The 26,815-nt window shown below is 34.5% G+C and overlaps 1 protein-coding gene across 5 annotated transcripts in view; it reads left to right on the plus strand.

The window, feature by feature from the left end:
* Positions 1 to 26,815, plus strand: part of METTL15 (methyltransferase 15, mitochondrial 12S rRNA N4-cytidine) — a 150,950-nt gene that overhangs the window by 98,406 nt on the left and 25,729 nt on the right. For 4 of the 5 annotated variants that reach the window (XM_039866132.1, XM_039866150.1, XM_039866157.1 and 1 more), the window contains exon 4: positions 24,092 to 24,283. The exons of the other annotated variant lie outside the window; for it this stretch is intronic. In XM_039866132.1, coding sequence (XP_039722066.1) covers positions 24,092 to 24,283 — 192 coding nt within the window. The remainder of the gene's footprint in view (positions 1 to 24,091; positions 24,284 to 26,815) is intronic. 5 annotated transcript variants of the gene reach the window in all.

The raw sequence follows: 26,815 nt of genomic DNA on the forward strand, positions 1-26,815 counted from the left end.
CTTAGCTAAAAATTGAAATACTCTCTGGTACTCCACTAAATACTATATTGCAACATGTAAATATATTATTTCCTAAATTAGGTTTTATTTTCTAGGAAGGGAGAGTTTATACTTCTTAAGTCTTAGTATTTCCTTGTTGCTTTGCATTTTATAAGGGGTTCAGTAAATGTTCATTAATAGATAAGTCCTTTCTTTCCATCATTAAACAGGTAATGCTCATCCATTATGCACATTATTATGTTGTATATTTTAGCTTCCTTACTATGTTAAACAAGATGCTTTGTGTGATGTTACACTAATTTGGTACTACACTAAGGAGATATTTTAGAACTTATTTTTCTTTAAAAAATGTTTCCTCTACATCATTTGCTTCTTTTGCTTCTTCATGAACATAGGGGCGGAGGAGCCTAACTATGTAACTTTCTGAGCAATGTGCATGGCTGATTCAGCAAAATTAATTATTGATTCAAAGGCCAAAGCAACCTTCTCTTAGTTGGTGTTCTTGTCTAGAAAATCACCTTCAATTCTGTTTTTTACCTGCCAGAAAAAGCATCTCCTCTCGTTATCAGTGACCTTTGACTTGTCAGTAGCATTCAAAACATTGTTATTTCTGCATCACTAATAAAATGTATCAGGTCAACCACCTTGTCAGTTTGGGCTCTTTACTCTCCTATCCCACTTGCATTATTTGTGGTTGACGTTTAAGAGAGGAGTTTCAGGGATTTCTGCAGATATTTTGGGGAGTTTTCAGGGATTTCTGCAGATATTTTGACTCTTGAATCAAAACTATCAGATCTGGATTTTTCTTTTATCCTTTTAAACAAAGCCTTCCCTTAGTTACTTCTGAAATATATCTTCTTCTTTAAGGCTCTCTAATCTTCTAATCTCCCATTTGCTTCTCAGTAGTGTAGATCTCTGGTTTTCCTACTATAGAGAAGAATATTTGAAGCAAATTCAAAGAAATGGCAAAAGTACTCCCTATGTTTCTCCGACCATGCTCCCACCACTCTGTATTTACTATTCTCTAGCAAAGAGAACAGTAAATAGCTTAATTAGTAACTTTCTATTTTGGCCAGAATTTTGCTTCACTCTTGACATATAACCCTCAGCAGTAAATTTTATAATTAATAAAGCTTTTAGCTTTAAGGAGACCAAGCCTTTCATCTAAATCCAAACACATGAACTTCTCTCTCAAGAAATTGTTGAAGGTCAATTTTATTATTCTTGCTAGGTCGTCAATGTTATTGTACAAATGAATCATTACTCCAGGGCTCTGAGATTGCCCATGCCATCCAGAAGTAATATAATGCCGTAATAGAATTTCCTTGTAGTAGTTATCAAAGCCCTAGATCCTTTATATCTAAAAGGTACCTGGTGCTCCAGGAATCAACAATAGAAATATTTCACTAACCAGTCTCCACACTTGAATTCCATTCAATATCCTGACCTCTCAGTTCCTTGGCTTCCTTAACTCTAATGAATTTTTCTTCCATTTTACCTCATTTACTCACATGATCATACCCTAACACCCTAAAATTTTCACTTCAAACATCCCACTCTCTAACCATCACTTCCTATCCTTCTAGATCCCCTGCCCAGATACTCCAACTGTCCTTTAGTCCCTTGGTGACTTCCAACCTCCAGTCACTGTCCAATGACTATAATTCTTTCATTATCCACACCCCCATCATGTCATTGCTGATCTTTCCCCCTTTCTTCCTCTTTCATATAACCCCCAAATTTCTTCAAACTCAACTAATTGCTTACTCCACACCTGCAGCTGAACATTATTAGTGAAATAATATAATTGTACTGGCTGGACTCATTTCAAATTTCTTATTATATATATATATAATCAACAAGTGCTAAGGAGGTTATATAGAAGAAAAATGGAATAAGTATTGATGAGAAGAAAGAGGAAAGATTGCAATTTTGGCTAACACAGAAGGCATTGCTAATTTCATAGTATCATTTTTTACTGCCAATAAATTCCCATTATCCTAGAAACTATTTTATACCCCCATACCACCACTCTTCTTTAATCTCTAACTCTTTTTTTTCTCTCTCAGTCAATGACTTTGCTGCCTGTAGATAAAATATAGTATGAACTGTGTCACATTTTTACCATCAGCTCCTCCATCTTACTTGGATCTATATGCATCCACTGTGTCCTCCTTTTAGTTATAAAGTAAGCATTTACACTTAAGCACTGAATCCCAGTCTTTTTCCTTCTCAAAAATTTTGCTCCTGAAATTTTTCCTTTTCTGCATTATCAGTCTCTCTTTCCATGGAAGCATCCTCATCAGTAAATAGGCATTTTTAATATCACAATTTAAAAAATCCTCATTTGAACCCAAATTTCTTTACAGCTTCACTTCATTTTTCTCTTTCCTTTATGGTAAAACTCCTTGAAAAATTGTCCATATTCATTCCTTAAACTACTCCAATTGAGCTTTCATCCTCACCACTTTACTGAAATAATCACTACTTCTTTCTTGATACAATGTTTTTATAGGTTTCTATGACCACAAAGTTTCTGGTTTTCCTTATTAACTTCATTTCTTAGTCTACTTCTCTAATAGACTTTTAATTTCGGAGTGCCACTGGCCTTTGTCTTTGGCTTTCTTTTCTATCTGTGTTCTTTAAGAGTTTGATTCCATGACTTACAAGGCTCTCTCTTCACTGATGACTCTTTAATTTATATCTCCAGTCCAGACCTTTCCCCTAAAGTTGAGTCAGGTTTAGTCTAGTTATCTACTTGAAATTGCCACTTAACATAGCCAAATCCAAAATATGTTTTCCTCCCCACCAAAATCATCTTCTATTTCTTGTCCCAGTAACAGGTACCCAGTTGCTTGGGACCAAAAACCAAAAACAAAAAACAAAACAAAAACGAAAACAAAACAGAAAAAAACAAAAACAAAAAACATAAAAACAAGAAGTCATCTCTGATTCCTGTCCCTCACTACTACTTCTTGACTACTCAAAATATATCCTTCTCACCATCTCTTTGGCTATAAATTTAATTTAACTACCTCACGTCTAGTCTGGCTTACTGAAAAAACTTTTCTTTCTGCTTTAACTAGGCTCTGCATTTATCTGAGATAACTACTCCACTTTTGAAAAGAGTGCATTGCCTAAATATCTCAATACTCTTTGTAGGTCTTCTAGAGGCAGCAGTAAATAATAATAATTGTCCACTATAATTTGATCTATTTCTTTCCTCACCTGGGCCAATGAACCAATTTAATTATGCTACCATCTTTCACCAGAAGTGTTCTAGTTATTGCGTTTCAAGAATTGTGTCCTACCTTGACTAAAGGCTACACCCTATCACTGTATTATTTTATTCATTACTTTCTTGAATCCCCCAGTAAATGCATTTCTCATCTTCGAGCATTGTAGTAGATAACAAATGAGTCTACAGAAATAAACACCAGACCAACAACTAAAATACCTGAATTCTGCATCTTTTATAGCGTTCCACTGAACTTTAAGAAATGTTACATTTATAAACTCACCAAAAACAAGTTATCTCTTACTAGATTATTTTTAAATGTGTTACACCCCTTCTATTCAGAAAATATGGCCTTATGAGGATGGATGGTTGGGTGGTTGAATGGATGGTTTGAAAGATGAGTGGGTAGAGATAGGTAGGTAAGGTGTGTGGGTAGAGTTAGATAAGTAGGTAGGTAGATATGTACATGTATAATACAAATATATAAATATGATAGGTATAGAGATAAATATATTGTATATCTGTGTGTTGTGTGTGTACATGGGTATTAGAACATATATTAATTGTGGCTCTTCCTAAAGACCTCCACAGGTCACTTGTTAAACATTCAGGTAGCTACCACCTACATCAGATAGTTATCCCCTACCCTCTACATTCTCTACACTGAAGACACTGGCATCTGACATCATAATAATAGTAATAATAATAATGGTGATGATGGCTGTTCATTGTGTACTGTTAGTCAATGTTCTTAACACTTAGAGGTGTTATTTAATCTCATTAATAAACTTACTACATAGGTTACTAATAGTCTCTGTATTTTTATCAATAAGGAAACTAAGACACAAGTTAAATAATGTGCCATGTCCCAGAGAGCTAGTTAATGGCAGAGCCAGAATCTAAACAAAGGTAATCTTGCTCTAAAGTTTGTACTCTTCTTCTTTTTAAAATTTTATTTTATTAGTTTCAAGTATACAGTACATTGGTTAGACATTTATGTAGTTTATAAAATGATCCCCCTAATTGCTCTTTCTCTCCTCTGGCTCTTACCTAGCCATTACATTAATGCTAACTACATTCCTTATGCCATGCTCCTCATCTCTGTGACCATCTATCAACTACTAATGTGTATTTCTTTAACCATTCACCCCATTCTCCCAACCCCCTAATCCCCCTTCCCTCTGACCACCACCAGGTTGTCCTTTATACTTGTGAATCTGTTTTTGATTAAGTTTGTACTCTTTAACAGTTATACTGTACTGCCTATTAGATGACTGCTTAACAAAGGCACACCACAGAAGAGCAGATTTAGTGAAAATCACAGTTTCATACATTTATGTAATAAATTGTCTTGACTGCCTGCCATATTATAGGGATGAACTACTGGATATAAAATTTCCTGTCCTCCACTAGCTCACAGTCTATCAACATGTGAACAACTGACAATGCAGTCACTATAACTATATACATATATATGTACATACACAAATTTTATATACACACACACACACACAAACATGTATTTTCACTTCACTATTAGATTGTGAAAGATGGCATGGTTAATTCCACTCAGGTGACAAAAGATTGTGGTTGGCTTCATAAAGGAGATGATATTTCCACGAGTGACATGTAATAGAGGTAAGAAATCAAAAACTGGTCATCGCAGTTCCTGGATTCTACTTAGGCATATTATTGGGAGTAAACTTTTATTAGGCAAATGTTGGGTTATAAGATACATTATCTCTGCTAAGCACAAACAAAATGTCAGCCAATATCTGTGTAGCAGCCCACACTTTCTCGTCCAGGTTAAGTAGTTTTCTTCATGTTTGGGACCCTTTTCTCACTATTTTGGCTTTTCCTGGGTCATAGAGAAGAAAAGTAGAGAATCATCAAAACATCAATCTTCCTCATCTCCCAGACATGAAACTTCAAAACTGCATTCACAAAGAAGAAACTGATTTGCAATTTCTTACAAATCTTGAGATTTTAATATTTTTAATGATCTCAAGTATCTTAATTTTTATGTATGGATTTTCTTTTATTAGGTTATTTCCACTTCCTTCCATTTTTAATCTCTTAAATCCTGACCTCCAAATGCTTTTTTTCCCACTGATCTCTTGGTCAGTGTATGTTTTGAAATGTGGTGCTCTGAACTGAACATAGCATGTGCTGCAATCCACAACCGCCCCCCCCGCCCCGCGCCGAATATAATGACATTTTATCTTCTCTTTCTTTGGAAATAAGCCTCTTATTTGCAAGATTGGAAGAGATGATATTGATTCATTTTTCACGTGATAAAACTTATTAGCTATATCCACTTATGTAAAGTTAGATGTAATAAGCTAAAATGATACTGTCTATAGTTTATATTTTATTGCAGTGCCTTTTACCTTTTGCTCTTATAGGCATAGATGACATTGATGAAATGCAATTTAGTTTTGTAGTCAAGGAAAGTTGGATAAAGACTAAAACTAAAGCATAGAGAAAATCAGTTAAATGTATATTTTAAAACTTCACTTTTATTGAAACCTGAATATCTGTTTTTATTTATTTTTGTAGAGTAGGATGAGAATTTCAATGTCTCTGAATTTTGAAACACATATAATTAATCACTTTGTATTATAATTGTATTTCATCCCATTAGAAGGAACCATCCATGTCTTTTCATCTTTCCATCCATAGTATTTTGTCCAGTGTCTGGAACTCAGTAGATGTTCAACTTGTTTCATGGACCTTTCTTAAATTATTCAAAGACTTATATTTCAAAGAGTTTTATCAGAATTAATGAAAACAATAATTTAAAAAAATATTCATATATATATATCTGTAAGTTAATCACTTGGCCTCATTTTTATCTTTTTCCATTATACTTTCTATTTTCATTATATATAAAATATATGTTTATATTCTGCCATATATCGTGCTTTTATGGGAACAGAACATATTCTCCCAAAAAGATGGTAAGTACTTTGAAGGCAAGAGTCATGTAATATGCTTCATGTGCAAATTCTAGGGCTCAACACAATGCTAAACACACAGCAGTTAGCTTTGTACACGTGAATTCTCAGCTACATTCTCAGAACTTAAAAAGTTCAGGCCTAGAAAAGTTTTGAGACTTTGCCTAAGTTGCACAGCTGGTTGACCCCCTACCGTTATAACCTTCATTCAAATCTTGTGATTCACATTATGAGAAGGAAACTTTTAAAAATATGAGTGTTTCATTCACCCAATTCCTCAGTATAATATTTTGGATAAAATTGCTCATAGACTATTATGGTATTTCTATTACTATTTTTGCTACACTCCTTTTTTATTTCTGACCTAAATTACTGCTTTACGTATGACAATCCTCACTGATACCTCACTATTTTTCCATTCATTATAATGAGAGTTTGCTGTACATTGATGATTACAGCAATAGAATTAGTGATTATCTGGAATTTTTTTCCCCTCGCAACTCTTCAAAAATCAATGTAGACTGAGGACCCTATATTAGGATCTGTTCTCTAGTGAAGAATCTCACTCCACTGTCTTCCTATATTCTTTAGTTATATGTCACCTACTTATTGATTAATTCAAGGATCAATTGTGATGTAAGAATCCAGTAATGCAGGAACCAAGAAAATTATCATGTATTTTGCTCTGGATATTAAAGGACAAAGGTGTAAAGGATTACAGGATCCCAGAATACAGTTTTTTAAAATATATTCCATTTTGTACCCTGTTCGCAGTCTCTTGCAGGTCTACTACCTCAATTGTGAATAGACTTGATTCTTCCACTAATTAACCATTGGACTTGGACAAATTACTGTCCCTCTCTGAATTTCTCTTCTTAACTATACAATGAGAGCTCAGTTGGGCTATATGATCACAAAGATTTTGTGTAACATTTAAGTAGTAAATGCTGACTGTAGAAGGACATGACCATGCATAAGGGTTTTATATGGAGGAAAAGAATCTTTCTTATTCATTTAAGAATTTACTTGTAAAAAAAAAAAGAATTTACTTGTAGTATTGCTTTATATCAATAATAATAGTATAATATATTGATCAACTAATATGCAAGCCTCTGTGATTGATGAAGATCAAGGCAATTTTAAAATATGGAAGAACCAATCAGCAACTTTATGAAGTGGATGCTACGGTGTGATGGGAGTGATAAATGCAGATTACCAAAGATGGCTGATGCTATAGCAAACAGAGGCAAAACAAGACAGTATTTTAAGGTCTATAAATGCAAGTTTAGATTCGAGCCTTATTTATTGAATCATAGGCAGGTATGATTCTCATTCCTTTTGCACTTCCCCTGCCCATTCCCCTTATGAATTCCCTAAATTTACAAGATCTCAGTTATCCTACCAACATAATAGCTTATGGGATGTATGATGAAGTCTGTACCCCGCTAAGGTAGAAGCTCACTGGCACTGTTATAGGAAGGCTAGAGAGAAATTGTCTCAAACTCTTTCTTTGAGACAAGCATAAAAGAGGTGGTGAGCAAATGAAATTGTCAATTTTTGTAGGCCTTCTCTTTATTACCTTCTGTGTGGAATTTAAACACACATGCATGTTGGCCCCAAATATAGTATCTGATGAGCATCTTAATGAATATCCTTATTATTGCAATTAATAAACATTTAAAATGAGTGTACTATGTCAGTCATAATTTCATCAATATTCCTTCCTCAGTATTCATATTGGTTCCTTGGTTCTCTTCTCTGTCTAGATTCACACTCTTGGTAAACTTATTGAGTATAATGGTTTTAAATACTATCTTTATAGTAATCTCTCTGGAAATCTAGACTTATATACCTAAATACCTTCTTGACATCTGCATTTGGATATATTAAGAGATCTCAAATTTCATGTGACTAAAGTTGAACACTTGAGCTTTGCCTGAAATTTGCTTTACTTATAGCCCTTCCCATCTTGCCAATTGGTCTGGCCAAAATCCTTGTAGTCATCCTCGACTTTCTCTTACTACACCCAGTCCATCAGAAATCCTACTGCCTTGAACTTCCAAATATGTTATGAATACCTAGACTGCACCACTTCCACTGCTGCCATCCTAGTCTTACCGTGTCTTACCTAGATGACTGCAATAACCTCTTACCCAACCTACTTGTATCCTCGATGTATTCTTAATGCAGCAGCCATTAATTATCCTTTTAAAACGTGTCAGATTATGCCACTCCTTTGTTCAAAACTCTCCATGGTAACTATTTTAAAGAAAATGAAGAACTTAACAATAGCTTACAAAGCCCTACAATGTCCAGCCCCCTCATTACCTCTCTGTCCCCTGATCACTTTGCTTTGGTCACTCTGGCTTCCTTGCTACTCTTCAGAATTACCAGGCTTATTTCTGAATTAAAACCATTGCACTAGCTATTTCTTCTGCCTGAAATGTTCTTTCCTTTCCTTTTTCTTTCTTTCAAGTGTTTGCTCAAACATCACCTTCTCAATGATGTTTACCTGACCACTTTATTAAAATCACAACCCCAGCACTTCTGATCTCACTCCTCTCCACTTTATGTTGTATTTTTGATATCACTTATCACCTATTACATTATATAACTTGCTTATTTAAAATGTTTATTATTATCCCTACTAGAATATCAACTCCATGAGGCTGAATTATTTGTTTTGTTTACTGAACATTCTTAGTAACATAGAACGATGTCTAGAATATTGCATTTGAGGAGGACTGTTCTAGAGACTTTACATACATTATTTCATTTAATTATCAATTCTATATGTACAGATGAAGAAGTTAGACTCTTAGGGCTTACCTAACTTGGCTGAAGTCAATATCTGATAAATAGTGAAGCTGAGATTTGTCTGTCTAAATCATCTGCTCCTTGCCTCTCTCATATAAAGTAAGCAAAAACAAGAGAATAGAATAAAAATATATATATGGTTGGATTTATGTGTTATTTAATGGTAAAAACACTTTTACATAAATGTCTACAAATAAGAATAAAATACTTTCTCTTTAATATGGAAATAATAATTGAATTATATAGAATTCAAATATTTCCTTGCACATAAATTTGTCTTCTTTGGTAACTTAAATATATTTTGCTTTGTTTTGATATTATTTCAGTAAATATTGTTTCTGAAACAAGAATTTTGTTTTCCTTCCCTCTCTACACAAATATATCTTTTATACAGTCTATGGTAAGGCACAAGTATAGAAAACCATTATTCCGATTGTACATTGTTTGATAGATTGTTTAAGCTTTATAAGATTGAATTTACATTCACTTTAAAATGGAACTGATTATGTCAATAAGCATTTTTTCATTGTTAAATACAACACATAATTGGAGCATGTCTTTCAGGGGTTTTCAACTTACAGTTTCAAGTCTACTAGTAGGGTAAAGCGGTACAATTATTCTAGTTTGATTGAAAATTCCTGTACTTATTTGAGCAATATTCTTTCTGAAAAATGATTGATACAGTTTTGCATTCTGCAGACTGTTCCTTATTGCCCCAAGACCTTGGTTAGAATATTATTATGTCTATCAAGGGAGATATACCAGTATATGAATCACTTTGCCTTTGAGATATGTAAATATTTCTAATTTGACACTTAAGCTAACAGTGGATATTGCATACTACTTCAGGATAAGACAAAGTAAAATATAGCATTTTTTTCATCTGAAATTTAAGGAGCAAGGCATCCTAAACCACCAGACACTATTTTGGTATAATCTATCACCTTTGTTAACATTTTGTTGGATATAAAGCATAACGTATCAGGTTGCATAGCGACAATATGGTTCACCAGGCATTCTATTTTTATAACTTTATTTAAAACTGACATGTAACTTGCTGTACCTGAAACCCCCAGTGAGCCAGTTATTGGAGTGTAACAAAGTTTTGACGTCAGAGTGGCTATTTATTCCACTGGAAACCATTAGCAATGCATTACCCTTTGGCACTGCTTTTTTTTGCAGAAACATGGTTAAAATTTTATGACTGATTTTGACCAATTAGATTTCTTTCTCTCTTAGAACCAAGAAATTATATATAATACACAAATATATATGCATGTGTGTATATATAATATACATATGCTTTATATTCCTAAGATGTGTAATATATATTTAAATATAAGATTTTATATATAGGTATGTACTAATGTTCTACATAGAAATTCTTTTTAAAGTTTCTTCTGAAAAGCCAAGTATTATGATTTTACTTCTTTAAGTTCTAGACTGATTACTATTTTAAGAAAGGACTTAGCTGCATATTATTATTGTTATTTATTACTATGGATACAGATATTGATTGGTTGCATAGCTCTACCATGTTTGTTGGCATTATTGCTGTTGCTCTTTTTAAAGAGGACTCTTTAGCATTTCATTTGTTTACTACCAATGGCAGTCTTTGGAAGTACTGGGGACAATAGCATTTTTGTACAAATGTAATATAATCAGTTACAGGCAGGTTTTCCTTCTTCTTAACTTTGACCATTATTTTCTGAAGGCACTAAAGATGTGCTGTCCATCCGTGCATGGAGTTAAAGTCCCTTGACTCCTGAGCCAGCCAAGCGCCAGTTTACATGCTGAGCTTTGCCATTGCATTTCAAATCAGATCTGATGGAACCACCATTTGGAATTAAGAAGAGGAAAATAGTTCAGCTTTTATTTAGTGACCTAGCTGCTCTTAAAACCCTGTACAAAACATTGCCAGACTTGTGTTTGTGAAACAACTCACTTGTGTCAGTTAAGGATATATGTGCTTTTAAATTGAGGAGAAAGTTAATTCTTTCAAACTCCAGTGTGAGATCTCAACTTCAACAATAATTATTACTATTATTTTTAATGATTATCTACTTATTAATCTTCACTTATTAATGAATTGATTTGTTTTTCCTTGGAAACTTTAAGTGTTTGTATATAAATATAATAGGAATACTCCATATGGTAACTTTTTCAGCATGTTATAATTTTTTTTCTCCCTGAAACCCACCAAGACTCTTTTGAGGTATAAAATGTATAGGATGAGTTCCAACTCCAAAGGTACTATATTTCTTACAAAGTGTTACAATATTGCACATTAGTTAAAAGTGGAGGCATACTGGGTTAGAGTCTCGGCCTGCCACTACCTCTGACAATGAACAGATTATTTCAGAATTCTGAATCAGTTTCCTGACCTATAAAATAGTTATAATAATAACTACATTGAAGATTATTGTGTTGTAAGGATTAAATGAAATAACAAACATAAAGTCATTAACTCAATGTCTGGCTCATAGTATAACTCGATAAATGCTGACTATCATTTGTGCTCTTGGACTTGGTAACTCTTGTTGTCTGCAGCGGCAGTATGGCATCGTGCTTAATAGTGCAGGCTTTAGAACCAGACTGCCTGGGTTAGAATCCCAGCTCTGCTACTTAGGAGCTACATAACCTTCCTTCAAGAAGTTACTTAACTCTGCTGCCCCAGTTTCTTCATCTATAAAATGAGGGACTATAATAGTACCTACCTCAGGCGTGTTTGAAGATTATATGCTTTAATTCAAGGAGAGTGCTCAGAACAGTGCCTGACACATAGTATGAGTTCAAAAAATGTTAGCTATTATTATTACAAAAATTGCTGAATATGAGCTTCCTGGTATTTTTAGAAGTATTTTAAGTCCAGCCCTGGAATTTTATAATGATTAAACAGGCCCAGCTGTAGAAATGATTCGCCTGAAGATACAAAGCATTTCTAGAGATTTTGCCATCTAGCCCAGTAATACCTGCAAACAGCCATTCAATAAATACTTATTGTAAAACTCATTTAACTCAAATAACTGACACCAAAATCTAAATGAGTTCATTTTAGTACTTATTGCAAAATCATGTTATTTCAGGTTTTATTGTTGTTGTACATTTTAAAGTTGAGATATGTAATTCTTCTAGGAAATTTAGTCCTACTGGTTTGAGGTAATTCCGATTCAAGATTACTATTTGGACTGTTCCTGTTCTCAAGCACACAATAAGCTTTCCATCAAGTAGATAATTTCAGCTTGATAATGCCTGCTAGTGACCTCACCATTCACATTGGTAACATAGATGCTAGGCCTCTATAATTCCATTTCTTTACTGCCTCCTGCCCCTCAAGGGTGGATGCTAAAACTAGAGCGATGAATAGACTTTTTCTCCTGGCACACCATTGTGCTTTTTAAAAAGGTGTATACATAGCTCAAGAATTACTATATTAAGAAGTTGTTGAATGAGTTTATCAGAGATATGTGCAAATAGATGCCCTGAATCAACCTCTCAAAGCTATTTATAGCAATACTTTGACATCTTGGTCTTGGCATTAACTTGACCTGAGTTTAATTCTTAGCTTTACCACTTGTAGCTGTGTGACCTTGAGCAATTCAACTCATTATCGAATATTTGTTGAGCACCCATTCTGTTCTCTATTAATATGCAAGATAATTTTATAGAAATATGTATAAGAAAAATAATCTCTAAGTCCAAGTTTCAATAATTAGAAACAGAATAATTTATAGAGTTGTGATGAAGGTCAAAATGTGATCATCTAAGGTAAAAAACTCTGCGAATCATAAAGTTGTATACTATAATTTACTAAGAGTAGGGACCACATGTTACCTTTGTTGTCATAGTATCTAACATATAGTATCTGACATATAGAAGTATTCAGAAAATGTCTATAGCAGACTGATTTTTTAAAGTCTCAAAAGCATCTATCTGTACATAGAATATTAGCAATTTAAAATTTAAACTTAAAAATATAGATAATTTATTCTTTTGATTTTCTAACTAGATTCCACATATACTCAGCTTTATGTGGAATATCCCTATGGGATTTCCTCAAAAAAAAAAAAGGTCTTAAATAAAGGCATTTTTATATTTGCGGTGTTATTAGCAGGCCCTACTTTCTACAATGTAATGTAGGGTTTGAATTAAGAGAAATTATAAAATCGATTGAATCTATTATAGCCAAAAGCCAGTATTATTTTTGTGCACCTAGAACCGCAGTTAAGCCTCCAGATTTTAGAATAATTTAATTTGTATGTTATATGGAGGAAAATATATTTTGTACCTGAACTTAATAATAATCTTTGAATAATAAACTCTACTTTAATTGACATAGTATTCAACTCCTTAAAATCTTTCTAATTATTTGGACACTGTATGTTTATTAATGTTATTAAATGGATTAGAAATAGACTTCAGCACACTGGGCCACATCTAAAAATCTTTCATGTAGTGTATTGTAAGTTAATAATGTAAAAGGTGGGAATCTTGTAGACCAGAAAGTATCAGTATTAGGCAAAAAAAAAAAAAATTAGATCCTAGGCACTATTCTTGCATTGTACTTCTAGATTTGAACCTAAACACCCTTTGAAAAATAATAGCACTCAAGATACACAGAAACTAAATTCATGCTTGATTTGGGAGATTATCTCCTGTTAATATACATTTGAATATCGGGTTTAAAAAAATTTTTTTTAAATTTGTTTCAAGTATACAGTTCATTGGACATATATATAATTCATAAAACGATCTCCCCAATTGCTCCCTCCCTCCCTCCCCCTGGCCCTCCACCTAGCTGTCATATTAATGCTAACTGAATATTGTTTTAAAATAAGAAGTGATACACTGTAGTCACAGGAGTAAAACTCAACAACCTAAAAGTACAGAAAAGCCTTTTCAGTGGGAGGTCACTGGAAAATGGTATGGCTAAAAGAAATTTCCTCTGACACATACCCAGCTAATTAATTTGCACTTATAGAGGGAATGAATTTCTTACTCTCACTGAACTTAAAAAAAGCAATGAAAATCCACTAAAATCTCACTCTATCAATTTAAATTTTAATGACCATTTTTCAAGAGGTCAGAAAGGCCATATTTTCTTATCCTTAGACTAAAACCATTAGCTATTTACCATAATCTTCTTCTTATCTTTCATAATAACTACTGAATTTTGAAGCTAATGAGACCTGCCAACAGGAGAAAGGTTTGCATGCCTTTTCCTTCTCTGGATGCATCATTTTAATATGCTAGTAGTTGTCAGCAGTGTTGCCAGTGAATATTCAAGACTACAGGAAAAATATGATATGTCTTCTTTTCTTTTTGATTATGTCTAACTATTGCTCCTTAAAGAGGGCTATGAAAGTGATCTCCTCAGGAAAATCCCCAAAATATAGCATACTTGTCTTGATGTTTATTCGTTAAGTAGGTAGTAAAACACCCATAATGTGTGAACATTCTCTAGGTGATTATGATATTCACCATTAATTAGATACCTCTAGACAAAATCATCTTCTCCCTTTAGATCTGGATTCAGGCAGTCATCTAAGCACCTTACATTAACAATGACAAGTATTTGAAACTCTTAATGTTTAAGTCATGATAGAATTTCTTGAATAACTGATAGAAACACCTTGAGATATAGGGAACTGCCACTGAGGGAAATTAAGTTACTTTTCCAAAACCACAGAGTTAATAATTAGCAGAGCCAAGATTTAAACATGTCTTACCATGCTGTTTCCCTTTTCCACTCTACCACTGTTGTTTTAAGAAGAAATAAACCATTTCCTCAGTGACTTATATACATTTGTGCATATACCTTCCTATATTGTGTGCTCTTGTCCATTTTTATATTCCTGTGTCCAGTACCTGATAGATAATCCTCATTCAGCAAATATATGTTGAGTGCTGAATCTGTAGACCTACAGGTATGACAAGATGGCAAACATTAAAAATAATTAAAGTACTTTAATAAAAAAAGAAATCAGATATACTATGGAGATTTGTGGACCGTGAAAAAGCCATATGATGAAGAGTTAGAGATCTGAAATGGTACTAAATAAATAGAAATTTGAGAGGTATTACCGTGTAGTGGTTAAGAACATTGACCGTGGAGCCAGACTGGACTGTTTGCATTCTAATTCTACCACATACTAGTATGACTTGGTTAAGTGACTTTACTCTCAGTACTTGTTTCTTCATCTGCAGAATTTGGGGTTATAATGTCACTACCTCATAGAGTTATCATGAGGATAAAAGGATTTAATAAGAACACAGCACTTAGCACAGGCTATGGCATGTAGGAGGCACTCTTTAAATGTTTGCTCTTACCATTGCTCAAATATGAACTACACGTTTCATCCACTGTTTTGGCTCCCTCTGAATTGCTTGCTTAGGAGGCCTAATGAATTGGTAAAGGCAGCCTTGGCCCCTGATTTCTGTCTACAAACCAATAAAACTTAATGACTGGAAAATAGGTAGCACACTGGGATTTACATGGATTAATGGTGATACTGATGTGAGAAGGACTCAGATCCATAGTAACCAGAACTTCCTCCTCCAAAAAGCTATATGAATTTTGTTCTTTCTTATCTTATGGAATATTATCACCTAGATATGCCCCAAATGCACACACAAAATGAATGATTATGATGAAGAGATCTCTGAATTCAGTTAAGTTTAGTGAAACAAATTTTAAGTATCTAGATACTATTCTGGCAGCTTCTTAAGAAATATTCGTTCTCTTCTGTTTTATGTGCTCTGCTTGTCACTCTAGTCCTTATGATCAGAGTTCTGTGTATATCCACCTGCTATCTCAATGTACCATCGTATTTCTCCACAGTGTTCTTGATAATGGACTGAAGATGGCCGTGTGTGTAGCTTAGATGACTTAACATCAAATTACCTTTGATGCTGATTCTGACTTGATGCCTTGGTTTTAGTGACTGGGCCAATTCTAATAAATTAAATTTCTAACTTATTCTCTCATCCCTGAGCCTCTTCCCATATCCTTGTTTCTCAGTTTATTCACAACTAGATGATGTGTTCTTTTTAGGGAAAGTCACCACATTGATGTTAACATGACTAGTTCTCTACTCATTTCTTTCTTAAAGACTCCCCACTACTACAAATTACTCCCTCCCAGTTTATCATGTATTAGTCCTTGCCAGACCCCTGTACCACTTACTCCTGCTAGTCTTTGCTCAGTTTTGTACTTCTGGTATCAGAACCTGGCCCCTTAGTCTACACCTGAATTCTAGCATCAACCATCAACCATCACTGCATTTTTCTTGTGATGACTTTAAGAGGAAGTTGTAGTGTAACATAAAGGTCTTAATTAGCAGAAGAGAATCTAGAAGGTTAGAAGGGGAAAAATTTTTGTTTTCTCCTACCTACTTTTAATTTTACTCCTAAATACAAGAGTGTGGTATGTTCTTTGCAAAAATGCCCACTGCTCTTCCTCTCTTCTCTATATGTAACCCTTCCACATGTGTCCTTAACTGCTCTTTCCATCGCAAGGTGAAGTCTGTTTTTACAGTCCTAGAGTATGAACTGAGATATGGACTTGTTTTGGCTAATGGGTTATTAGAAAATGGGGCATATTCAGAAACCTAAAAAGTGATCATGTATTGGGGTTGTTCTACTTTGCTACTTTTGGAACCAAACTACTCTGCAGAAACCTGGGCTAGCCACCTAATGCTAGAGAAACATGGTCCAGTCACTTTTTTTTACCCCAGCCAACTTTCCGACGTGTGAGACCATTTGGGACCAAGCAAGCCTCAATCAACCCACTATCAAAAGAATCGCCAGATGAGCTCAACACAAATTACCAACCCATAAAATATGACCTGATAAATGATTGTTGTTTTAAGCCACCAAGTTTTGGGGTGGTTTGTCACATGGCAAAAGTTAAGTGGTTCAGAGAGAATCAATACCGTCATTATTAGTCATTTTTTTGTGTTTTGTCGGTTGTGTATGTCAGCTGTGTATTATGGTAAGATTCATTACTATACTTGAAATTAGAGGTACATAATTTCTTAAAGCAATTATTTAATATTTTTGGTTAAGATGGAGGAATGTTAAATCATAGAATAAAAATAATAGTGATGTTTTTCTTCCCTATCTTAGAAAGAGATAATTAGTCTCCAAAGGTTTTCTTGAAAATTTGTGTTCAAACTTAACATTTTAAAAATTGCTTTATTCAATAGCCTAGTTTTTCTTTCTTTTTTTTTTTTTAATTGGATTTCTCACAAATAAGACTTCTTTCCATAAAACTGAAAGTTATTAATCCCTGGGCAGCAAAAAGTGCATTTTTATATCAAGCATTTTATAAATCATGGGAGTTTTGGGTTTCTAAAACTAAGATGGATAAATACTCTCATTAACTACGGAATGTTCAACCCTGTGAGTTGGATCCACTTTTATCATTATATATATCCTTAACCCCTATCATTAGACTGTATGTAGTTTGAAGAATGATGAAGTTCCATGTTCAATCTTAAATCAGATATACAGTGAATATAGCTATTCTTACATCACTAGCCTCAGTGTACACTGGAGCACTTTAGTCCTTCATAATAAAACAGACTCATAACTTGTACTCCAAGTGCGGATGACTTGCCAAATTCAAGATTAACAACACTTGTCATAGCTAAAGAACCTCAAAAGAAATATGGCTTCCAGCAGCAAAGGTATTCTTGCCAATCTACTGCTAAGCGCCTTGAGTTTTTTGGGGATTGGCTTGCAAAACCATCCTCATGTAGCATGTGCTCTGAGTCACAAGCAACATTTTACTTACAACTTGGGAATTCTCAGATGATGACAAATGATGATGACAATAATTTGAATAAATTGTGCATTCGTAGTTATGGCTAAATGTCCTGGTTTAGCTCTGTTTTTGTGACCATCATCATCTTCCATGGCCAAGTCACTCTTTTCTTTTGTTTTATAACACTTGTAAAATACATATGCAAAAATATTGAAAATTAAGATTTGAAAAAAGGAAAGGAGGAAGAGAGAGGAGGAGGAAGGAAGAAAGGAAGGAAGAGAGAGGACCTGAGGGAGGAAGAAAAGTGGAGAGGCAGAAACAGAAAAATGGGCATGGAATCTGTCTGTCCAAGAAAATTAGCCTCAGCGTAATTGCATATATGAAATAAATGCCCCAGGTTCTGAAGTTAAGGCTAAATTTTCAACAGATTGGTTGGTAAACTTTGTGGATGGTTTCTTTACCCTGAGAACAGTCTAGTAATTCTAGAAACATAACTGATATAGCATCAGAAAACTGCTTTAAACACATGGTTTACTCTGTGTTTTTGCCTCATGTAATATTCTCATACTTGTTTATTATGCTGAGTTTTGTACCACAAGGATTACATTTTTTTTTTAGTCATAGTGAGGCATAAAACTGTGTATTGCATGTTAGAACAGTTGTGTTTGAGGGTACACAAGAATGCAAGCATATAAGATATTATTTTTATTTTGCAAGTATACTAGCATCAAGCAGGATAATAACTATAATGGCTAAGGAATTAAGACCGAGCAATAATGATTTGTGTAAGGCTTTTGCTTTGTGTAAAGATTTCTAAGGTTGAAGATAAAAGAGTTGTAAAAATGTGTAGAGTGGAAATTGTACATAGTTCTAAAATAATTAACAGAACAAAACAAGTACAGTAATGGAAGAAACAGGCTTATTAGCAGTAGTGTACGTGTCAAAGAATCAAGGGTATTAGTATAAGTCAATGGTGTGAAATAAATTCTAAAACTATTTTGATCTTCAGCTGATTAATAGGGACAAGAATCTATTCTGTGCTGATCATTTTGGAATTCAGACCTAGGAACATCAGCAAATTGGAACACATTCAGGAAACAGCAACTAGCATGGTGAAAGATTTTTATATGGAGAATAGCAGAAGAATTAAGTTTTGTTTAGAGAAAAACTTGAGGAGTATGATAGCTATAAAGTTATGATTTTTTTCTTTGTAAGTAAAAGAAAAACCAACTCAAACTGGTTTTGATAACAGGTAATTTATGGGCTCATATCACTCAAAAGTTCAGAGACAAGTTGGATTTTAGGTGAGGCTTAGTCTAGTGGCCTAGTTAATCTTTCTCTCAGCTTTTCCATCTGCAATTTTAGCTAAAAACTGGCTGCCATCCTCTCTCTTCTTAGGTCAAGAAATCTGCTGGCAATAATCAGGTCTGTGCGTATGTATGTGTATGTGTATATATATAAAGAGATTATATCTATCTATCTATCTATCTATCTATCTATCTATCTATCTATCTATCATCTATCTATCTATCATCTATCATCTCTCTATCTTTCATCCATCTATCATCTATCTATCAATTATCATCTAAAGAGATTTCTTTCAAAGAATCGGCTCACACGACTAGGGGTATCAGCAAGTCTGAAATCAGTGGGGCAGGCCAGCATGCTGGAAACTCTGACATGGGCTGATATTGCAGTCTCAAGGCAAAATTTCTTCTTCTTTTGAGAAACCTCAGTTTTTGCTCTCAAGGTCTTTCAGCTAACTGGATGAGGCATACCCACATTACTGAAGATAATCTATTTTTCTTAAAGTGAGCTGATTGTAATATTAACCACATCTACAAAATACTTTCACAGCAACACCTAGATCAGTATTTTATTAAATATTTGGGTACTATAGCCTGTCCAAGTTGACACAAACTATCAATCTCTCCCAAAATATATGGTTGAAATTTTGAGGTAGCCAACAAATATTCCTTACGACAGCTGACAGTAGTTATATGAAAGGCTGCAATGGGTTTTAGGTTTTCAGTTGTTTTACATAGACTGATACAAAGTTATAGAAATAGTTAGGTAACAGCTATCAACTATAAAAATAACTGGCCAAAAAAAAAAAAAAAAAAAGTGAGTTCTTATGACTGGGTATTCAAATATGAGGTAGGTTATTGTGGAATAAGGCCTAAAATTAAAGGCCAATGTTATGTGTTCTTGACATCTGAGGAATACTGAGAGAGCCCCAAATGGTCTAAGCACAAGTTCTCCCCACTGTGCTCCCACGGATAGGGTTCCTTAGCTAAATGATCCTCCTTATCAAAGAGATCAGGCACAATAACTGCTTATCCCTGAGTACCCTGCTAGGCATGGAATTATCAAATAAGTCAATCACATCCTCACATGGATCCAAGGGGCACACCACTCTCTTGATACTAAAAACCTGCTTTCCACAGCCTTTGGTTTTCTCCTCTGTTCCTGAGTGCTACCCACATTTATCCATGCATATGGTATGTGGTATGTTCCTTCCCTGGGCTATAAGTATATCAGATTAATTAACTCTTGTCAATCTCATCTGTCCACTGTCAGGTACCATGCGTTTGGCCATTTCTATTATCATAGAATGGGAATCCCTCCCTCACCAACAAGGAACATGATTAAATAAGACAACAAGGAAGTTTCTGCATAGACTCTTCCTTTCACAATTTCTCTATAACATGCAATGCTGTTAAGCATTTATTAGCAGTAGTTCTCAACAGTGGGGTTAACATATTCAGTAAGTCATATTATAAATAGATGTGCTGTCATCTAGACTTTGTTGTTCCATTTCTAGAGCACAGACAGAGTAGATTTAGCATTATTCTTAAGGGCACTGGGATTTCTGGAATGGTAAATGAGCATTGGCTTCATCTTAAAGTTACTAGCTGCATTAGCCCCAACAAGAGAGTCAGTCTGTTCTTTGAAGCTTTGAAGCCAGGAATTGACTTCTCTCAAGCTATGAAAATCCTAAATGGCATCCTCTTCTAATATAAGGCTGTTTTTTCTATATTTAAAATCTATTGTTTAGGGTAGCCACCTTCATTAATTATATTAGCTGCAACTGCATCTTCTGGATAACTTGCTGCATCTTCTACATCAGTATGTGCTGCTTCGCCTTGCACTTTTATTTTGTGGAGATGGTTTCTTTCCTTAAACCTCATGAACCAACCTCTGCTAGCTTCAAACTTTTCTTCTGCAGCTTCCTTACCTCTCTCATCCTTCATGAAATTCAAAGAGCATTAGGGCCTTGCTCTAGATTACGTTTTGGCTTAAGGGAATTTTGTGGTTAATCTTCTGTCCAGACCATTAAAACTTTCTCCATATAAGCAATAAAGCAGTTTTGCTTCCTTATCCTTTTTGTTTTCACTGTAGTACCACTTTTAGTTTTTTTCAAGGACTTTTTCTGTGCATTCACAACTTAGTTGTTTGGTGCAAGATGCCTAGCTTTCAGACTGTCTTAGCTTTTGACATGCCTTCCCTACTAAGCTGAATCATTTCTAGCTTTTAATTTAAAGTAAGAGGTATATAACTCTTCCTTTTACTTGAACACTTAGAGGCCATTGTAGGGTTATTGGCCTAATTTCAATATTGTTATGTATCGTGAATAAGGAGGTCCAAAGAACAGTAAGAACACACACACATTTATTATTTAAGTTCATCATCTTACATTGGCACAGTTTGTGGTACCCCAAAACACGATAGTGACATCAAAAGTTACTAATCACAGATTACTGTAATGGCCTGCTGAAATGTGAAAGGGTTAAAGAATAATTAAAACCTGATACTGGACAAAGGAAGTCTATAACTTAGGCCTAGTTTCTGGAACCCCTAACCACATTCTGTTAATCATGAAACTCGTAACAATGAGCTCATACGCTAACTGCCAATTTTAGCCTGTGTAACCCTGCTTGCTTGTGTGGCATGAAAAATAATCAATTGTATATAAGCTGAAAATTACTGTTTGGCCATCGCCCATGGGAACACTGGCTATTACCCATGGGAACATAGGCAATCACCCATAGGAACATAACATTCTAACAACAAGCTTTCTGCTTCTGTACTTCCCGCTTGCACACCTGACCAGTGGGTTGACAGGTAGTGAATAGGAGAAAGATGGACCTTTGTGTTTAAGACAGAATGAGGAATGGGATTTGGGGCTTAAAAACCTTGTATCTTGGCATTTCGGGGCTGCTCCTTTGCAAGGACAGCCGCCGGCTAATAAACTGTCTCCTGGTTAAGAGCACTCAAGTTGGGTCTGGTTATTCTGGACACAACAATTACTATAACAAATATAATAATAATGAAAAAGTTTGAAATATTGCGAGAATTAACAAAATGTGACAGACACGAATTGAGCAGATCTTTTGGAAACATGGCATTGATGGACTATCTTGATGCTGGGTTGCTGTAAACCTTCAATTTGTAAAACACTATAATATCCGCAAAGTGTAATAAAATGAGGCATGCCTGTACAGCCATAACAATTCGTTTGTCTCTCCACTGTTAGCACTCATCAGATTGTTAGGCAAACTATTTATTTATACATCTTTTCCTTTTACCTCAAAGCTCAGAAAGCTATACATTATTAATCTTTTTTATGAATCTTCATATACGTCTGCATAGCATAATTCCTATCATGTAGGTTCCTGACACATAGCAGGTATTCAATGAATATTTGGTGAGTGAATCTGAAGATCCCTTTCTTCATCAGAATTTGAGAAAAAAATTACCAATGAGCTGTGAAATTCTCCTTAAACAACATAACCTATAAGTTAATATCATAAATATAAATTCCTCAACACTATTGAAATCCACACTCACCCCACCCACCTGTAGATGGAAAAAATGAGGTTTTGGGAATGTTGCCCACTTTTTTCTTCTTATTCTCCTTCCAAAATGCATGCCAGTTGCCCTAAGGCTTCTGAAGAACCCTGAAGGCAGCATCTCAGTTCGTGTAGGAAGGAGAGTTAGTATAGCTGCAAGGTGATCCCAACTTCTTGCCTGTCTGTTGATTAAGCTCCATTCACTTCAAAATCCCTGCTGAGAGCTAAAACACTGCTTTTGCAAGAAGGCATTTATTTTAGGCATAGTTTCATTCTTCAAGTTTGCAGCTTCACAGCACTCCTATCCTAGATTATGAGAAAAATATGAAGAAAGCTAAAATGGTTGGCATGAAGACATTTGACATATCTGTTTGTGTGTGTGATTCCTGTTTTATTACTTATGGTATTTAATTTGACTTACTCATTAAATTTATTATTTTCAAATTTTATGGAGATAATATTTGACATATAGCACTGTATAAATTTAAGGTATACAGCATAATGATTTGACCTACATATGTTGTGAAATGATTACCACAATAAGTTTAGTTAATATCCATTATCTCACATAGAAACAAAAAAAAAAAAGAAAAAATATCTTTTCCTTGTGATGAGAACTCTTAGAAGTTACTTTCTTAACAACTTTTATGTACACCACGCATCAGTGTTACCTAGTAATCATGTTGTACATTACATTCCTAGTACTTATTTATCTGGAAGTTTTTAGCTTTCGACCACTTTTGGCCAACACACACACACCACCGCCACCACTTCTTATCCATTTATTCACTGATGGACGCTTAAGTTGTTTCCATGTTATGGCTATTGTAAATAATGCTTTTATGAATGTGGAGGTGCAGAAATCTCTTCACAATGGTGTTTTTGTTTCCTTTGTATATGTTGTCAGAAGTGGAGTTGCTGGATCATATGGTAGTTCTGGTTTTAATTTTTTGAAGAACCTCCATACTGTATTTCATCGAGGCTGTACCAATTTACCCTTCCACCAACAGTGCAGAAAGGTTCCCTTCTCTCCACATCCTCACCAGCATTTCCAGCATTTGTTATCGCTAAATTTATTCTTTTGATAGATTTGCATATGCTTCTTTATTTGACCCAGAGATTTAAGTATTTTTTTAAAGAAAAAGTGAAAGACCTGGACTGACAAAAGAATTTTTCTAATTCATAAACTTATTGTATACCTTCACAAAGGTGTAAAATAAATTGTGTTTATTAACAAGAATAAAATTACATTAAAGCACCTCTGGTGTTGAAACCAAATATATAGAATCACTGTAGCCATATGTCTTTATATAGTACTATGCATGTGCTTGGCACTTAGTAAATATGTATTGGTTAAACAGTTTAAGAATAAGATGTGCTTCATTCCATTGATCATAGACCTTAAGAAAGATCTTAACATAATAGTAGTATTATCTCCATCTCCTGGGTTTATTCACAGTAAACAGATCCGAGCTATACTAGGCCAGTTTAGCCAGGCAGAAGCCTTATTAATGAAAGCTGGAGTGCAGCCAGGGACTTTGGATGGAGTCCTTTTGGATCTCGGATGTTCCTCTATGCAACTCGATGCTCCTGAAAGAGGTTTTTCCCTTCGGAAGGATGGCCCCTTGGACATGAGAATGGATGGTGACAGGTGAGTATTGATAAAGCATTTCTCCTTACAACAAGAAATCAATTTCTCAAAAGCACTTTGAATTTAATTCCCTTTTAAGACTGCAGAATTCCCATTACATGCCCACATCTAACACTATCCATATATAATAAGTCAGTTTTGTTTGCTACTCATTATAGTTTTTACTGTTTCTCTAGATTTGGGATTCTAAAAGAAAAATCATTGCTGTCTTTACACAGAATAGTGAAGATGATAACTTCAGGCTGATTATCTTTTTTACAATGTGAGCTTTTAGACTACTAACAATATTGATAAATATGATACTGAAACAATGGTTTCATTTTTATGCAGGCTCAACTATGTCTCTTGTGTGAAGTAAAAGGAACTATATTTAATGCATATTCTTTTAAATACCGCATAAAAGTCAAAATCCTAGTGGTTGGCATTTGTGTGTTTTCCCTGTCTATTTTGCAGTCACCTTGGTTCCACCTTCTTCAGAAAAACTACAACTCATGGTACTATATCAAACAGTATTCTACAGAGGATAGTTTATACCTCCTCTTCATTCCTAACCACCCTGGAGATATTAGTGTTTGATCTCCATTATCCAAGTAGGTACATTTATAGTAAATAACACAAAGAGGATCACATTCTAGGAAAGTATAGGATAATTTTTTCAAATCTAAATTAATTTTAAAGGCTTAGATTAGCTCTTCTTGTCTCTGTGCTCAACACTGGCCCAGAGACTGGCCAGCTTGTACTTAAAAAGTTTAACCATGCCCTTCTCCTTCATTTCATGTCCCCATCACCACCACCACCAAATTATGTACGTTGTCCCTTACCTTTGTGAAGCTCATCTTCTAAGGAGAACAGTACACTTTCTTATCACTAAGCAAACTATTCAGTTATGTTACTAATCTACAATTCTACACTTGCATAAACATTTCTACTGAAACAAATAAGTTTTCCAAAATTTCTTCCAATCTACGAGAATAACTAATATATAGGAAATTTAAAGTTTCATTTAAGTCAACAAATTAATATTGAGTTGACTTTAACTTCTTTCCCACAAACTGCTCTATCCTGTGGTTATTATTTACATATAGCCTTTTCCCCATGTTTTGATATGATCTGTTACCCGAGATTGTGACCTATACCTGTTAGACTCTTTTTGTTCTGAGTCTTATACTTTCTTTTGCACAAGTTGGCATTCATAGATTGAAGAATGTGATCATAAAAGAAAATAATAAAAATCCTTTAAAAGCCAGTGACTAATAGTAAAGGTCAAATATCTTCTCATGTTTGGAGACTGAGGTTGTTGTGCAGAGGTAGTAAAATGTCAAGCAAATTTCTGCTGTTCCTTTGTCTTGCTAAGGAGGATGCCTTCTGAAATACAATGACAAAGCTTCTAGTTAATAGTAGTAAATTCCCATATTGTTAATGTAAAGTTGTATCAGCAAATCGTAGTCTGAGAATCAAGGTTCCCTAGGTTCTCCTCTAAGAACTGGAAAATAAGATTGCCCTTGAGAATTAAACTTTAAAATAATATATAATGCTCCCAACAATTCTGTGAAGTAAGCATTATTTCATTCATAGGTTAAAAATTCAAGCTAATAGGTTAAAAGATATACCTGATATGAATTGCAAGGCCAGGATTCTAATCTAGGTCAGTTTGACTCTAAAGACCAAATCTTTATCTTTAAAGCTATTATTGAAGGAGCAAAGCTTATTGAGATGGAAACAGGGCTACCTTCTAGGATGTTCATTGGCCTAGGGGTGCCATGGAAGCCCCAAATAAATAAAAACAAAAATAAAAACAAGGGTCACAGGTTTTGAAATGCAAGATTTGAGAGAGAGAGAGAGGGAGGGAGGGAAGAAGGAAGGAAGGGGAGGAAAGAGAGAGAGGAAAAGAGAAAGATATAGAGAGAGAGGTGGAAGTCATGGCAAAATAGGGAAGAACAACAAAAATTTCTCCTGAAGGCACAAGGCTTGTTAACAATGTTCAGTGTAGTACGTTTAAGGAGGAATTTGGGTGTTTCTTGGCAACTCCACTCTGATTTGATCTTCAGGTCTTAAAGCTACCATATCCCTGTTACTTAAAGTCCCTAAAGCATGGTTATCAACAACCAGTCCAATGCAGTAACTGTACTATTAGCAAAGCTATCTTTCTAATAAGTAGAGTCTCAGTTAGCTTATCACTTAGAATTCCTTGACCCATTTCTCTAAAGTAAGGTAAACTTGAATTGTCTGACAGAGTAAATGTTATTTCCTGCTACTATGATTAATTTTATTTGGCTGGAGGGTCGTATTTTGTTTTCACCTGAAATTATAATCTAGGCTTGTTTAGTATTGCTTGCTGATTACGGAGTTTTACCCCATGGTGTCTTTTGTCATGGAGGTAGGAGCCAGTATTGTTAAGCATTTGAAATAATATACATTATTGGTATTAAGATCATTCTAGTTTTTGTGAGAGGAACTGACCAGCATTATCTTCTTATACAGTAGTCCCTCTTAGCCCCCATTTCACTTTCCACAGTTTCAGTTACCTGTGGG

The sequence above is a fragment of the Pteropus medius genome, unplaced genomic scaffold (genome assembly GCF_902729225.1).
Source record: "Pteropus medius unplaced genomic scaffold, Ma_sr-lr_union100, whole genome shotgun sequence".
Classification (NCBI taxonomy): domain Eukaryota; kingdom Metazoa; phylum Chordata; class Mammalia; order Chiroptera; family Pteropodidae; genus Pteropus; species Pteropus medius.